Source organism: Alexandromys fortis, unplaced genomic scaffold, assembly GCF_014885135.2.
Source record: "Alexandromys fortis isolate MF-2015 unplaced genomic scaffold, M_Fortis_MF-2015_v1.1 scaffold_77, whole genome shotgun sequence".
Lineage (NCBI taxonomy): Eukaryota > Metazoa > Chordata > Mammalia > Rodentia > Cricetidae > Alexandromys > Alexandromys fortis.
In genome coordinates this window covers 5,825,610-5,842,022 of record NW_026067967.1, presented here as the reverse complement: position 1 = coordinate 5,842,022, position 16,413 = coordinate 5,825,610, and the positions used below count along the sequence as shown (strand labels likewise).

Sequence of the window (16,413 nt, the reverse complement as noted above, 5' to 3'; positions counted from 1 at the left end):
AGTTAAGAATGTGGTCCTGTCAACTCTGATGCTGGATCCATTATTTCCAGAGTAGTTTCCAAACTAGTGTTTCTTTAAATAGATTTTGGGAACCAATGCCACCCCACACCTGCTCTTTACCAGAGCAACAGGGTAGGTCCTGACCTGGGGGGAGGGTACCCCAGCCCTCACCTGTCATGAAGCACTTGATGTCCTGAGAGTTGCTGATGGGGTTGTTGTTCTTGAACATGTAGAGGTGAAAAGGCACGATGCTGCTGCTACTCAGGCGCTTCCAGAGGTCATGGTCTGGGCTCGTCCAGCGTCCGGCCAGCACATCGTAATCCCGCCGGCCCATGTGGACGAGCTTGGTGAGTGGGTCGTAGAGGCCGCCGTGGTAGCCGATGATGATCTGGAAGTTGGGGTTTGTGTCCATGTAGATCTCCCCGTAGGCTGTGTAGAGGATCTGCTTAATCATCAGGCCGGTTCCACTGAAGACGGCGAGAGGGGTCCCGATGTTGTCGCAGGCGATGTAAAACTCGTCGCCGCTGCTCAGTTCCATGGCGAAGAGGTGTCCTTGCAGGTCGTAGTAGAGGGACGTGATCTCGGAGCTGGAGTGGTTGTAGAGGTGGGTGACCTTGGTGGGGCTGGTCAGGTCCGCGTAGAAGAACTGCAGGTGATGACCGTGGCTGCTCTTGCTGGACACGCGCCGCCCCAGGCCGTCGTAGCGGTACCTGACACTCCAGCCACTGGCCCGGTTGTAGGCTTTGATGAGCAGGCCCGCCGAATTGTATTCGAAGACATCCCCACCCCGCTGCCTCAGGAAGCCGTCCTCGTCCACCTTGTACTGCACATCACCCAGCCTCGTGATACGGTCACGGAGGTCGTACCGTAGCGGCGTGAGCCGGGCGCTGTTCCCGGGGCTCAGCAGGTGCAGGTTCCCATTGAGGTCGTAGCTGTAGCGCCAGAGAGGCTTGTCGTTGATGGAGACTGTCTGCAGCTGGCCGTCGGCATCGTACTCGTACGAGTAACGGGTGGTGTTGGCGTAGGGTCCCACCTTCAGCTCCTTCTTCACTACCCGCCCCATGTTGTCGTACTGGACGGTCATCCAGTACATGAGGGACCGGAAGATCTCGTACTGTACTTCCTTCATCCTGCCGTAAGCGTCGAAATGCTTGGTGTGGGTCATGACGGCTGTGGTGATGATCTGGTTGATGTCGTAGTAGATGACACCAAACTTCCCAAACTGTTCCGTCTTCCCTGACACGTCATCATAGCGGTAGAGATCGATGGGCAGCGGGGTCTCGTTGATCACGGCCTGCATGCTGGTCACGCGGAAGCTGTTGTCGTAGTTGTAATCGAAACGGGCGTTGACCATGCCTTCCTCTGTGAACCGGAAGATCTGGCGGTCGATGAGGGGCCCGATCTGACGGTAGCGAATCGTGCAGGTAAAGCCCTCGCTCTGGAGGTTGACGGTCTTCAGCATGCCCGCCGTTTCGTCGTAGGTGAAGCTCACCTTGGTGGTGTCATACAGAGTCTCGGCCAGCTTCGACAGCTTGCCATACTTGTAGACCACCCTGCGGCCAGTGCCCAGGTAGAAGGTGTGCAGCAGGTGCCCGTCCTCGGTGAAGTCCTGAATGACGGAGGCGTTGCCTTCCGGGGGCTGGTAGATGTTTCTGTAGTAGCCCACCGAGCGGATGGTTTCCAGCGTCTGCCTGGCTACGTTGGGCATGGTCACGGAAGAGAGGCGGTCGTTCTTGTCAAACTCGAAGATGTACTGCCTCTGGCTGTGGAGGTGAAGCACCATGGACTGGGGGGAGAAGACGGTCAGAGATGAAGGGGGTGGCGGGAGGAATGAGAACCCAAGTACCCACAACACAGAAGAAAGGAACGGGAGGCCGAGCAAAGTTGTGGCTCTGCACTGGGCCCAAGCAGAGCCGTCTGGCATGTGTACCGTGGTATGCTGCCAGCGGTTAGAGAGGCACCATGGCTCAGCCTTTGGCCTTGCAGGGTCCACACAGGTCATTTGCTTTCCTCTTGTGAGCAAGCAGTTTGCTTTTTTGTCCGGTATGGATCAGATCACTTCTGCATGCCATAGGGTGCGAGACCGCAATACTCTGCCCTGCAGTATTTGTACCGATTTCCCCACTGCCTTCCCTGACCCAGACTTTCTGACCTCAGTCTTTCTGTCCAAGCGAGAAGGAACATTACAACACAGCCTAATGGTCTTAAAGCCTTTGCCTGCTAAGCAACTTCTGAGGCTTCCCTGAGCCTGTAGCATGAAGACCATGCTTGAGAAGGGCGCTTTAGGCTTTTCTCCACCTTCTATGTAGTAACAAGCCATGGGCCTCACTGCACTAAACACGTTTTCCATCCAGAAACCTCCTGGGACCCCCTTTCCCCTTAGAAAATGCACATCTCCCCTTTTGGAAACCTCAGCAGTCAGATTCATTCCTCTGAGGTCATCAGGCAAGGCTTGGTAAACTGGGGTACCTAGAAAAGGGGTGATGCTGGCACAGAGGCAGATGTGCACACAGGCAATGAGGAAAGCAGGTGCCCTAGAGAATGCCTTCAGCTGCTCAGCAGGCCAAGACAGGAGGATCCGTCGAGGAGCCCAGGAGTTCAAGCGCACCTTGGGTAGCGTAGTGGTACCATCATAAAAAATAAAGACACAATGATCAGCCTTCTATGTGGCAAGGCCATGGAAGGAGGGAGGCGGACACCCACCTTCTCCAAGTACGTGTAGCTCCACATCTTCCCATCCGCAAAGATCCGGGACGTGATGCGCCCTGCCTGATCATATTCCATCCTCTCAGACATGATGCCCCTTTGGATTCCGGCAATGTGACCCCCAGGGGAGTAGGTCACATTAACCCCATTCAGCCTGCTGCTAGGTGACCAGAGGCTCGGCCTCCCTGCCTGGTCGTACAGGATCCGGAGGGTGAACTTGCGGTGGTCATCGTAGATCTTCTCTGTGCGTGTGACACGGTCAAAGTCCAGAGACAGGAGGTTTCGGTTGTGAACCTGGGAGAGGGACAAGAAAGAGAGGGGCTCTGGGTGTGGGCATGGATGACGTGGCCCTGAGGGCCAACAACCGTGTCGAGTTCCTGAGAAGAGAAGGCAGCACGGGGGGGTTGTGGGCATCAAACCTCACTCTGCCATCTGTGAGCTCTTTGAGGTTTCCTTATCTGCACAACAGGAAAGAAATGCACTTCTTGGCCTCTTGTAGGAATAAAGACAACATGGGTGATGAGCATACAGCATCTGTGGCTGTAGAAGACACATGATCTTATCATGTGATACATTAATGGGAACTTATTTAAAAGGAGAAGAAGAGGATGAGGAGGAAGTCAGATCCTTCTTAGCTCCTAAAATCGGAACTGCCAAGTGAGCTCAGCAAATCAACACCTGATCTGTCTGCTATGTGCCAGACACTGTGCTGTGTTGGATTCTGAGGTCACCGAGCGCAGGGAAGCTGCAGATCAATGGACTTTACTCTTACTGGTGCAGTAGATACCTGAAGGCTTTCTGGCCAAGTCCTGGCATTCCCCGGGGCTCTTTACTTGCTACGTTTTGGGTCTCTCCTGCCTTTGCCCACAGTCAAGGCATCTGTTTCTCCTCAGAGGTGGCTGGGAAGCAGGGGCATTCACACCTCCAGTGGTTTCCTTATAGTCTGGTTGGAACTAGTTCTAATTCTGTTAGAGGACTTTGCTTTTGCCTTCAGGGTCAGGAGCCCCAGCGTAGTCTCCCTGGGGTCTGTGAGGCTGCTGCCAGCTCAGCTTCCTTTGTGAGTCGGAAGTATAGACTTCCATAGAGGAAGCTGCACGTTGGAACTCTGTATGTGTTTGTGTGTGAGAGTTGGGATACACAGGAACCTGGACCTTTCTATTTAGGCTAGGCTGGCTGCTCAGTGAACCCCAGGGGCCCACCCTCTCTGCCTTCTCAGCGCCAGGTTTACAAACGGTACCACCATGTCTGTCCCCAAATGTTCACAGGTTCTTCAAAGCTAATGTTTACTGGTGGGGCTAGGGAGGGGTGCTGGCCCAACAGGGCACAGGGGGCACCTTTGCTGTCTCTTCTACTTGTCATTTAGTAAGTCTGACAAGCAGGAAGACCTAAGAGGCGCAGGCTATTAGGTCACATGATGTAAAATGCATGAGTGGCTTGAGGAAGTCAAAGGTCGTTTTGGGATCTGTGCTTTTAGAAGAGGGTTTGGGTGTAGGCAGGGGTCAGGGTTAAGGTTGGAATTCCAACCTCGAGGAGGAGACCAGCTTTCCTGTGTGACCTTGCCCAAGTACCTTTACTTCTCTGAGTCTCCCGCTAGACTCTAGACTATGACTAAGCACCCGTGGACAAGTGGGTGCATAGAAGGCGCTGGATAAGTGGCTATAACTATTTCCACTAAATGACAGCATGTGACCATGGTGAGTCCTAGAGGAAGGAGAGATACGTGTGTGTCTTCCCCCAGTCTCCCCGTACAAATGTCAAGGCCCCGAAAATCAGGATTTATAATGATGCCGCGGAGACGGCTGTAGCTGTGAATGGCCTGGTTATAATAAGCTTGCCTTCCCTAGGGTAATCAAACACAATTGCAGAAGCAAAAACCGTGTGGCAGACAATTCCCGTGAAAAATCAGAGGCTCCGGAAGCCCATCCCGTGTTCTTTGCAGAGAGGGTACGCAAGAAGAGGGGGCCACACTGCCAACAGCAATGGGCACATTTAAAAAGCACATTTTGGGAGGTTCTTTTATACCCTCAGGGTTGGTGCCACCTAGACAGCCTCCCCCATACCCGAGGACGCTAGTGGAGAAGGGGATCTGTACCTCTGTGACAAAATTAATAAAACCGAGTTGAACAGTTCATGGGGGGAAGCACCTTGTGTTTCCTGTGCTCGGCAGTGGTGGCAATGAGATTATTTTACATCTTTCTTTATTAAAAAAAACCTCCCAGCTGTATAAAAAATGAGCCCCATTATGGAGAGGTACACCCGGCTAACATTCTCATTCCAAACACCGCCACTGTGGGTGGCCATTTATTTTGGGAGGCAGCAGAGACTTGCCACCGGACTAGAGTATCATCTATCTCTGGCTGGGAGAGGGACCAATTAAAAGCCTGGGAAACTTCTGGTCCTGTTCACACGGTAGAGAGACACTCCTAAGAGCCCTAATCACTGCCCTTTCCTGTACACCTGGGATCTGCAGCCCTGGGCTAGCTAGGTACCTTGAATGCACCAGCATCCCACAGCTGCTGAGGATGTTTAGGCTCAGAGCAGTTGCTGGAGGCTACACAAGAGGCCCAGCGGGAATCCAACCTAGGTCAAACTTCCCGTTTGGCTCGCTGCCTCAGAGGTACATTGAAGGGCTCTTGAGAAAGCAGATGAGGGTTTAGTGAGACCACAGATGGTGTCGGGGAACAAAGGCAGCCAGGAACTAGTAGGGGGCAGGTTTCCACATTAGCTAGCTAGCCCTTGAGGGTGCAAAGGAAACCTGGCTTTTGTGGCTCTGGGTTTTGCTATTGGATAAGTCACTCCACCGTTGCTGCTTCTGACATGGGTCTCTTTCCCAGGATCTACAACACCTAATCACATGAGTCTGAAACAATCACTTGCTTTCTGGACTTTGCCCCACGTCGAAGATCGGAAGGTCTTAGCTTTCTTGGTTGTTGGAATTGAGAGTCCAGTGTTGCTGTGTGGATGTTTCTGTGGTTCACTGCGGCTCAGCAGCTGTCTCCTGAGCACCTGTGTTCAACGAGGTGCTGGGCAGAGAGCCAGGTCCAGGTCACCAGCTGTCCCTTTGTACAGCCCTTGTCTTCTGCTTTGTACTGTGCACTGCTGCGCAATCTGCTGGGTAAACACTCAACCACTGACCCGAAGCCCCAGGCTCCCTTAGCCCTGGTCTCCTCTTTGTTCCCACGCTAAGGACCCAGCAGACAAGTGCTCAGCCATTGAGTTCCTGCATTGCCGCTCTTTGCCCTTTAACCCTTTACTTTTTGAAATGGGGGGTGAGGGGCGGGTGGGCAGTAACAACACCCTAGCAATAACGACATAAGCTGCAGATGTTACTGATCCCTGATGTGTGCTGTGCCAAGCCCTGTGTGAGACACTGTGCATGCCATTTCTGATCCTTGGAACGGCACGTAAAATCGGTTTTATCTCCCAGGGACCGACATTGGAGCTCTAAGATGACTGAAGTGCCCACTTTCAGTCCACGGAAGAAAATAAACACAGGCTCAACCACAAAGTCAGCCATGTTCCCACCCGTCAAAACCAAAAAGGATGCTCCGACGTCCTTTGTTACGTGTGGTTCATTGTCTCAGCTCTCCCTGTGGCAGATGAGGAAACTGAGGTTTTGGGGAGAGTCTTAAAAATGGAATCTGCTTCTCTGAACCCCAGTCCCCCACCCACCAGACTGGTGCCTGCAAAATTACGCTCACCCGCAGACGGCGCCCGAAGACTGTGACCTGCCCACGAGCCTGCTCCTTCCGCTGCCGCCATTCCACCAGGTTGAGGCCGTTGTCGATGGGCAGTGTGACGTTCCTCTTGCCCACGGTGGGGTTGACGGTGCCAGCCAGCAGGTGTGGCTCGGTCTGCAGGGCCACTTCCATGCCGTTGGCTAGCAGGAGCCGCAGGGAGCCATCAGCCCCGATGTAGTAGCTGTTCCGGACTTGGTCTGAAGGAGAGGAGAGCAAAGACGCTTAAGAGGAGGGAAGACAGAGGCTGGGACGGGGGTCTAAATGTGCCCCCCTGCAACTATAGAAGCAATGCATCACCACTGAGAAAAACTAGGAAGATGTATGGAGACTCTGCATAAGCCCACTACTCAAAACCATCGGAAATACTTTGTATATTTGTAGAATTTACAATACTTCCTAATGCATTTACAGAGTCAAATAGTTACTGTGGAGTTTTCCATCATCCAATGCATCATATCATGCCATTAAATATTTTTAATAAATATTTTTCATAATAACTACAGTCTTCCATTAAATGGCAATACAATTTATTTAATAATACCAGATAGACATTTTAGCTTGCTTTTTTTTTCTTTTTTGGTTTTTGGAGACCGATTTCTCTGTGGTGGGCTTTGGAGCCCGTCCTGGAACTTACTCTATAGACCAGGCTGGCCTTGAACTCAGAGATCCGCCTGCCTCTACCTCCTGAGTGCTGGGATTAACCGCCCAGCTTGTTTCGGTTTTTACAACTACTAATAAAACTGTAAGGAAATATATTATCAACTATCACTAAGTGAAAGAAGTCTGACACAAGCAGTCATATATCTTTTTTAGCTGAGAAGTCTTCAAAATATGACAGCCAGCTTTATTGTTATTCTATGTGCTTGCTGAGTATTCGGTGGATTAAATTAGGTATGTCCCAGGCTATGTTAAACCATAAAAATATCGTGCTGGGGATTACAGCAAGACGAATCTGTGGTTAAGATATTTGCTGCTCTTGCAGAGGACTTGGGTTCAATTCCCAGCATCCACACAGCCGCTCACAACCGTCTGTAGTTCCAGTTCCAGGGGACCTATCTGGTCCCCTCTTTTGGCTTCCATGGGCACCGGACACGAATGTGTTGCACATATATACCTCCAGGTAAAATGCCCATACACATGAAGCAGCATAAATCTGTCTTTTTAAAAAGATAGTTTTCACGGGAAGCCCTTGCCGAATCTCCCCACTAAGGTGACATCCACTCCAGGCCTTCCTTCTCTCTTCCCCACTCCGTCTTTCCACGCGGTACCGCTCGCAGGGATTTGTACAGTCGGCCTCAATGTTGCTATGCATCGTTCACCGACAATCTGTATTTTGCTTCCGTCTGAAGAGTGGGAAAGCCTGTGTCAGTTTATCTCGTAAAGCGTCTCCTCGCTGAATGCACATGCGTCCATTACGGTTGACTCTGGATGGACCAGTGTGCGGGGAGGTCCAGCCCACACGCGGTCCTGGTTAATGTGGGCTGTGCCGGCCCAAGGCTGTCACTCATTAGCAGCTCCTTCTCATTATTTCTCGTAGTTCAGACCTGAGATGAGCGTGAAAGAGACTTCTGACAAGGAGAGGCCCCTGAGATGGCGGCCAGGCCGAGCACCCGAGTCTGGGACACAGAACAGACGGGCAACCTGCAGGGGTGCCCGGCAGAAAATAGGTACCGCGCGTCCCTGTATTCTAGGGTGTGCTTTTCCTTTTTATGTTCCGATGTTTCTGGAGTTGGGGTTCTAGGCATGTATGCTGGACATTGTGTTTTGATTCACCCCTTCCTGAAAAGCTGGGATTAAATGGTGGGATTTTTTTTTAACCTGAGAAATGTGGCACTTTCGAATTTTAAAAAGTTGCCTAGCCATAAAAATCTTATTAAAGTAGACTTAGCAGTGTAAAGTGTGCAGACGTAACAGTTCTTGAGGGAAGAAACTCAGCAGAAGGCCCCACATCTTAACAATCATTGTCTTTGCTGTCCTAGGTCGGGCAGGGTTCTTACTGGATGTGGTCTGGTACCTTCTCTTGGCAATAATTCTGCCATAGCACACAACATGTGATGTGTTCCAACTCCTCACTAAAAGAAAGGAATTCCTGGGCATGATCTCTCTTTCTTTAATGGCTCCTATTTTTCATCCAGCTTTTGAAAGGCAGAAACTATGCGTGGTGACTAAACCAGTAATGAAAACAAACGTTTGCTTGCTTGTGGTAAATCCAACAGCTTGCCAATTACTGAGTTAATCAGCAAGTGTCTTCTGAGCAGTACCCTGTGCCTGGCCCATGCTGGTCTCTTTACAAATTCTGTCTGCCGTGTATCTAGGCAACTCTGTGAGGCAGATCTTATAATGCAGCTCCATTTCCAAGATCAAGAAACTGAGGCTCGGGGAAGAAGAGTTGACCCCCCTCCAGTTCATGTCGTCGGGAACGCGCACTGTGCAGCAGGCATAGGTGCCTCAGGTTCACTCAGGGACTCCACGCTACCCAGAACCCATTCACCATGCCTTCTTTCTCCGAAGAAGGAACGTGAGCACCGTGGCACTCAGGTAGCAGAGACGGAGCTAGGACTGAACCTCGGATGCCCAGTGCAAAGCTCCTTTTGCTATTGGACAGGGGAGGAAGGGAAAGGGCAGCCTGGGCTTTCCTAAGTGATGCTGAATTTTCTTAAATCCAACCAAGTTTCAGTGTGTGGGGGTCCCTACTTCCCTTGGGAACAGTCTAGGTAGGGGCAAGACTTCCTCACTGTCACTGACTTGAAGCTGACGTCACAAGCCATATTTGGGATGGTCTGATGGATACAGGGAAGGAAGGGTCTCTTTCCCTTGGAGTGAGTCCTGGCGGAGGCACAGACCTCTCCTGGGCTTCTGGGAGGATCTCTCTGCGCCACAGTTAGGTGTGATTACTTGTGTTTGCCTCCCATGCAATAGTGTGAGAGGAAAAATCTGGGAGCCATTATAAGAGCAGAGGAGGGGGTCACCTGGATTAATAGCCAAAGGATTCTCTCCCCTTTGTTCTTAAGATAATAGGACAGGACAATGGGCAATCGCCCCCGCCCCTCGCCCCCAAGTTTCTGGGAGAAGATTTCCAGGCCTCTGCCTGGCGTGTTTTGCAAATGAGGTGGTTGTGTAGAGACAAACCAAGAGGGAGTCTTAGTCTTGGTCTTCACCTCTGGGTCTTAGAGGCCTCAAGCCCCGGATGACTTACCTTGCAACAGGGTGTAGAAGGCACCCGAGGCAGACAGATTGGTGGTTATGGTGACGTCATCCTTGCTGGAGGTCTCTACCTGCACGTGCACGGAGCTGTCTGTGTCGCTCCGGAAACTGCTCACCTGGCCAGTTGGAAAGGTCACGTTGGTCAGGCGACCAAAGGTGTCATACCTAGAGACCAAAGGGGTTGGCACTTAGTAACAGGCAGAGGATGGGACGTGTCCTGGTTGACCTCAGCTGTCACACTGACCCTAACTTAGAGTCACCTGGGAAGAGGATACATCAATGAAAAGACTGTCTTGATCAGACTGGCTTGTGACCACGCCTATGGGAGTGTTTTCTTAAGTGCTAATGGAGGTCCGAGGCCCCAGTCCTCTGTGGGTGGCGCCATTCCCTAGGCAGGTGGGCATGACCTGCATAAGAAAGCTCTCTGTGCTAGGCAGAGGGACCCAGCCAGGAAGAAGCATCCCTCAGTGGGCTCTGCTTGAGCTCTTACCTCCAGGTTCCTGCCCCGGCTGCCCTCAGGGATGGGTTGTGACGTGGATATGTAAAACCAATCAAACCTGTCTCTCATCTGTGTTAGTGTTGAACACCTGTTGTTGTGATTATCAGAGCAGAATGTGTGCGAGCCGTGCTCAGGCTGTGGCTTCGCACGGTCTGCCCTTTCTTTCTGGTCAGATCTACTCCCCAGTCTCCAACTTCTTGTCCAGGGCTTGGCGGGGGTTTCCTAGGTGCGACCTCCCCTGTTGCTATCCAGCAGGAAAAGACATCACTTATCTGAATCTTTCTTTCCTGAGCCCATGTGGCAGAAAGGATAGCCTTGCCTGTCTGCAGCCGGCATGGAAAGGCCTTGCTTCCTGCTAGAGTGTTTGGGGAGGCTGGGGTACGAGTCGGCTCCCTCCTGGGACCATGACTGAGCGCTGCAGGTCAAGACAGCTCTGTGGAGCTGGAGTCACACGGCCTGGATCCTGTCTGTCATCTGCCACCGTTGTGATGCAGGGGCACTGGCTCTCAGTTCATCCCTGCTTCAGCATCATTTGGGAAAGTCAGAAACGGTTGGAAAGTAACAAATAAATGAATACAGTGGGCATAGGGAGAAGGAGACCATGGTTCATTCACACATTGCTTCCTGCAGGACTTGTCAGACCTGGGCACACAGTAGGTACACGGTAAACTTCTGCTGGAAGCACAGATCTAGAGGCAACCGCTCTCATTAAGTGGTTCTTCAGCCATCTCCCCAGGCTTCTCTCCAGAGTGTTCATCTCTAAACAGAAGGAGGCTTTGTAGCAGGTGGACAATTGCAATTATTATGGAAGGTAGATTGTGATGCATAATTAAACTGAGCCAGAGGAAGATACAATGAAAAGGCCCCGTGCCTTCAAGATCTGGTTTTCATTTTACATGCGACAGCCCAAACCCAGTAATTTCCACTCTTCACATATTCCATTAGAAGGACTGAATGTCTTAATTAAATGAACATCAAATGGAACAGCCAATTTATAAATTTTGGTCTCCTAGTCATTAATTTAGTGTCTCCCAGAGCTTGAGAAATGCCAATGGATAGAGAAATGGATCCCCCGGCCTCTTCATCAATACCTGCGATTATCCTCTCCGAGTATTCTACCTTTCACATCGTGGGGGAGAACTGGAGCCCCCCACGATCCGGGCCCTGTGCCCTCTGCCCTGTGGGCTGCCTCTGTAGGACCCCATGGACCTGCTGAGAGTCACTGCAGCATGGGAGAGAGACCAGGGAAAGGCAGCTCCAGCACCACGTGGCTGCTTTGGGCGCCGGGTCTGTTTGGGTGATGTTGAGACATTGTCTTAATTCTGCTTATCATAGCTTTTGTTTGTTTGTTGATTTGGTGTGATATTTTGAGACAGTGTCTGGTGTAGCCTAGGCTGGCTTTGAGCTGACTGTGCGCTGGGGGGGGGGGGTGACCTTTATGTCTCCACCTTACAGGTGACAGGTGTGTGTCATCTCTCTGGCCTGACTGTCGTGCTTTCTATGATAGACACTCCCGAAGCACTGGTATGTTTTCTTCTATAAACAGGAGAGATGGCACAGTCTGAGCAGGGGTCCTGTCTCTACCCTTGACAGAGGTGAACCTGCAGGACTGCACTCGGCTCTGTCTAACCACAACCAGTAGTAACACAGGCAGGCTTGTGGTGTAACCGTGGCCGCTATGCTTCCTTCGCCATGGCTGCCCATACTAATGCTCATCTCATAAATACGCAGTGGACGTGAACTTCTGAACGTCTCAGCAGGGCCTTCCATATCCTAGGACTGTCCTCTGTGTAATGTTGGCCCCTGAAGGGAGGGATTCAGCTTGTCCTGGCTGAATGCCCACAATTTGGAGAGCTTAATAAAGTGAATGAAGGTTGGCTACGTGACCCGACTCCTTCCTGTGTCTCTTTGAGCTTGCTCTTCTGAGCTTCCTTGGAGTCTCTGTGCTTCTGCTCCAAACATGCCATGCCCAGGTTGTGCTGGGGTACTCTTCTGTTTGCAGAGGTTGGTGGCTGCCTTTGAGCACGAGCCCAGCTAGTTCCTTTCAACATCTGGTGTGCTTCAGTTCAAATACACTAACAAACAGTCAGGGACTGTTTGTAAAACAGACACCCCCCTTCTCTACCTCATCACTGTCCTGTGTTCTTGTCACTATTTCTGTTATCTTGTTTACCTGCCTCCTGACATTAGAATATAAGATCCTTGAGGACAGGGACCTTGTCGGTTTCTCAGTGCCTGGAAGAGACTGAGCATGGAGATTCTGCTCTGCGATGCTCACTGACTGAATAAGGGAATGCTGGCTATTTTTGTTGATTTTTGGGGGTCTGATTAAGAACCGTCATCTACTCTATGTCCCCTTCTATATGAAGAAAGAAGAGCTTGTTAATGTTCCAAGTGTTTTTCAGGTCTCAAGCATCATGTTTATCAGCATCTTTCAGGGTAGGGATTGTTATTGTCGTCTTACGAATGACAGTGACGGAGGTCAGAGACGACGATCGTCTTGCCTAAAAAGACACAGGTCATAGAAGGATGCAGATTCAGAATCAGGTCTGCTTGACCGTAAAGATTGTGTTTTTTTTTTTTTTTTTTGGACAAACTTTCCATAAAAGTGATGCTGTTTCAGATAAAGAAAAAAAAACCTTTGTGTTCATCTGGTTCTTTAAAGTGGGGGAATGGAATCCTGTTTGGAAGTCTCAAGTGGGTCAAGAAGACTGACATTTTCAAGAGGTTCTGCTTGGCTCCGGCTGCAGCTCACTTTGCTGCATAGCCAGGTCCCCGTTGGGAGGGGGGAGGTAAAGAGGGCCAGATGATTGGCTTGCCAGGGTTTCTTTTCCGCTGACTTTTCTTCACGCCAGTTTTCCGAAGCATCTTTACAGCACGGTGAAAGAAGACACATAAAAGATTCATGGAGCTGCTGCGAACTTGGCTTTCAGAAGAGGACCGCAAAAGGGTACCTTCACACGTGCTCCAAGGCTTTCTTCACACCGCCGACTCCACTGCTAGCTGCTCGCTACGTGCAGCAAGTGGGGGTGGGGTATGCCAAGTTATCTCTGAGATACGTGACGTTTGCTGATCTTGACTTTTCGGTTGGATAACGAAGATGTTGATTTTCAAAGCTTTCATCTGTAATTGTCCTAAATACCAGTGTCATCAGCAAAGGATCTGGTCACTGTGCCTTTGGTAAAGAATTAGAGTTCAAAACCAGCTATACTTCCCTCGGCCTCGAGTCACGGCAATGGATGACATCACATCACCGGACATTCCTTTGGCCAGGCAGAGCCAGAGAACTTTCTGGATTTTGCAGTCATGAATTACACTGAGTATTTACTGCAAGACTGAGTTCAAACAATGAGTTCTAGCCTTCCGGATTCCTGAGATCCGTAAGAGCTGCAGACTTTATAAGCTCACTGATGCTGTTCTAAGGCCAGGTGTCTTGCTGGAGGTGGGGGAGTGAGGGGAGGGGGAGAGAACACTTAGGAGTCAAGTCCAGCAGGGATGGGATCCTGGCTCTCCCTCTTCCATAGAACATGGAGCCAGCTGGTGACTCCGAGACCTGCCCTTTGATGTTCTTTGTCCCCTGAGAGGCTGGCAGCTTTAGATTGCAGACTGGGCACCCTGCTGGTTTGCTTCAATGGGGTCAAGTTAGTGGTGGGCACGGGAAAGAGCTGAGATCAGGACATGGTTTCCTTCACTGTCTCCTGTGGTCCCTTTCCCAGCTGGCCAACCACATCTTCTTTGGAGGGGTGTCTCTGCCCGAGGCTACAGCTTCAGTGACTTGTCCTATGCCCCCCTTAGCCTAGAGGCTGGTAATGGCCGTTCATTCTTCTTAGTGCCCGTGGGTCTCAGCTCCTTGTTGTGATCCCTTATCTTCTTTACCAGTCCCTCTAGATGTGTTCATCTGAACACATTTTTGGAATCATGTCTTAGTGGTCAGATATTAGTTTTGCTTTTCTTTTTGCATTCCTGTCTTTTAGTTTGCATGGTTTCTGGTGAGAATTTGCTGTGTTTTTTTTCTTTATCATTTTTCCCCCTCCTATAAAATATCCCATCTTTCCCCTGTCTTTGGGCTGTTTTCAGAAAATTCCCCTTTCTCTACATTTCAATAGTTTGAATGCGATATGCTTAGAAGTTTCCGCCTGTGTATGTGGGTGTGTGTGCATGCGTATTTGGCCTGGCACTCTCTGAGCGTCTTTGGATGGTGGCCTGCTATTAATTATCAGTCATTATTTGCTCAAGCACTTCTTCTGCCTATTCTCTCTTTTCTCGACTTCCGTGACATGCACATTTGGCCATTTGATATTCTCTCCTGGCTCCCGAACGCCCCGCTCCATGGGTTTATCTTTTCTTCTTTGTGTGTCCGTCTGGGTAATTTCTATTGACCTAACTGTGTCACGCTGTCATCAAGAGCCCTGGGCCCATCAGAGGCATCCTTCATCTCTGTGGCCGTGGTTCTCAGTTTTAGCATTTCCATTTCATTCTTTTTCTCCCACATCCCTGCTAAAACCGTCCATCTGATCTTGCCCTGCGGCCCACCTTTTCCATTAGAGCTGTTAATGTAATTACAGTTGTTTTAAATTCCCTGAAAGGGGTTTTCAACATTGCTGTCATATCTGGATGTGGGGGTCTGATGGCTACGTTTTTTTTTTTCTTTTTGTTTTCTCTCGCCTCTTTGCACTGTCAGTTGGAAAACGTGACATCTTGTGTAACACAGCGGAGACGGAGGTGAGTGTGGGGGGTGTGAGGTCATAGCCTTAGGAGTAGGGCTGGCTTTGAAGTTCACCGTATGGTTAACTTTGGTGCATCGCAGGCACCAAGTTCTCAGCAGTACCTTGATTGAGAAACTGCTTTGCCAGAGCTGTTATTTACTCTTTTTCTCCGCCTCTAAGTCACTGCCCCTTCAGCCTTGGGTTCTTCCTATGGACTGCCTTAGAGGGGTGTCTCCTACCGTGTGCTGGCCTGCTCCCTATCCTTTCCTCTACCGTATCTGCCTCTTGCTTTTGCTTCGAGACTTCAGGCAGTTGTGGTGGTAAGGGTGCATTCACTATTGTCCTGACAGGGCTTCGGGGGAGGTGCCCGAGGGTGCCCGAGCTGTTCCGTGCTCCTGGTCTTCTTAGGTGGCAGTCCTGGACGGGAGACCTAGCCCCACCCTTCTCTCAGCAGCAGTTTTTCCATCCTCCCCTCCTTTGTCTCTCACTGAGCTGAGTGGATTTTCACCAGTGTCTGAGGAGGATGTGTGGATGCCCTTTTCCCTTGCTCCTTATTGGGGATAGGGTGAGAAAGGCATGGTGGAGTGGGCTGGTACTATGATTTCCCCTTAGTAGCTGTTGGGCCCCTCGATCATGTCAATTGTGAGAGAGGGTTCCTTAAGATTTTCTGTATGTGTGCGTGCATGCGTGTGTGTGTGTGTGTGTGTGTGTGCGTGCGTGCATATATATGTAGAAACCCCTGTTGTAGTTTGTAGGGGTGGGGAGGATCATGAAGAGGACATGGACTTCCCCCATCGATTTCTGCAGCTCTGGCTGGACTTCTACTCCAGTGTTTGGCCGTGTCTACCCAGGCAAGCCGGAGCACAGACGTGGTCCTTTTCTGTGGGTTGAGTTCTTGGATTTGGGCCAGTTGCTTGCCCTGAGACCCCCGGGAAGGAATTTGAAGAAAACACATATATTTGTCTCTTGTTGGGCTTATTTTCATTGTAAAGTTGGGAAAGATGCTCTTTTTAGCTCCCGTATCTCTCAGGCGCAGACCGAAAGCCAAGTATTTTATTTGAACTGTGTGAATTGAATTCTGCATCCCGCCAGGTGCACCGATAACGCCGGAGCCAGGATCTGCATCTAGTATTCTCGCGGCAGCGTGTGTGCCTTCTTTATCTCCCTTCCCCTCCTGAGTCAACATTTCATTCATAAAATATTTACTAAGCACCTATGAGGTGGCAAAGCCCTAAACTTGAAGCAGAAATGAATCTAAAGAATTAGTAAGGAACCCACATATTTACTGCTGGTGTAGTTATAAGAGGAGCTGTCATGGGCACTGTGGGAGGCTGGAGCCACTTCCTCCTACGGGACATGGGGGAGTTTGTGGCTTACTCCCACCCAGAGAGTCAACTTTGGAACTAGCCTCATTCTGTCAGCTTCCTTGCTTGCTTCTCTTCTGGAGACAGGGTCTCACTATGTAGCACAGGCTGGCTTGGAACTCACTATGCCTGTAGCCCAGGCTGCCTCAGCTTCATGATCTGCAGGAGGAGCAGCCACTATGCTCTGGCTTTAT

General features: G+C 50.6%; 1 protein-coding gene across 9 annotated transcripts in view; it reads right to left on the bottom strand.

Annotated features, from left to right (window-relative positions):
- Nucleotides 1-16,413, bottom strand: part of Tenm4 (teneurin transmembrane protein 4) — a 652,091-nt gene that overhangs the window by 6,723 nt on the left and 628,955 nt on the right. For all 9 annotated transcript variants that reach the window (XM_050154435.1, XM_050154436.1, XM_050154432.1 and 6 more), the window contains 4 exons: nt 9,643-9,815; nt 6,408-6,643; nt 2,704-3,000; nt 172-1,786 (listed from right to left, as the gene is read on the bottom strand). In XM_050154435.1, the coding sequence (XP_050010392.1) occupies nt 172-1,786; nt 2,704-3,000; nt 6,408-6,643; nt 9,643-9,815 (2,321 nt within the window). The remainder of the gene's footprint in view (nt 1-171; nt 1,787-2,703; nt 3,001-6,407; nt 6,644-9,642; nt 9,816-16,413) is intronic.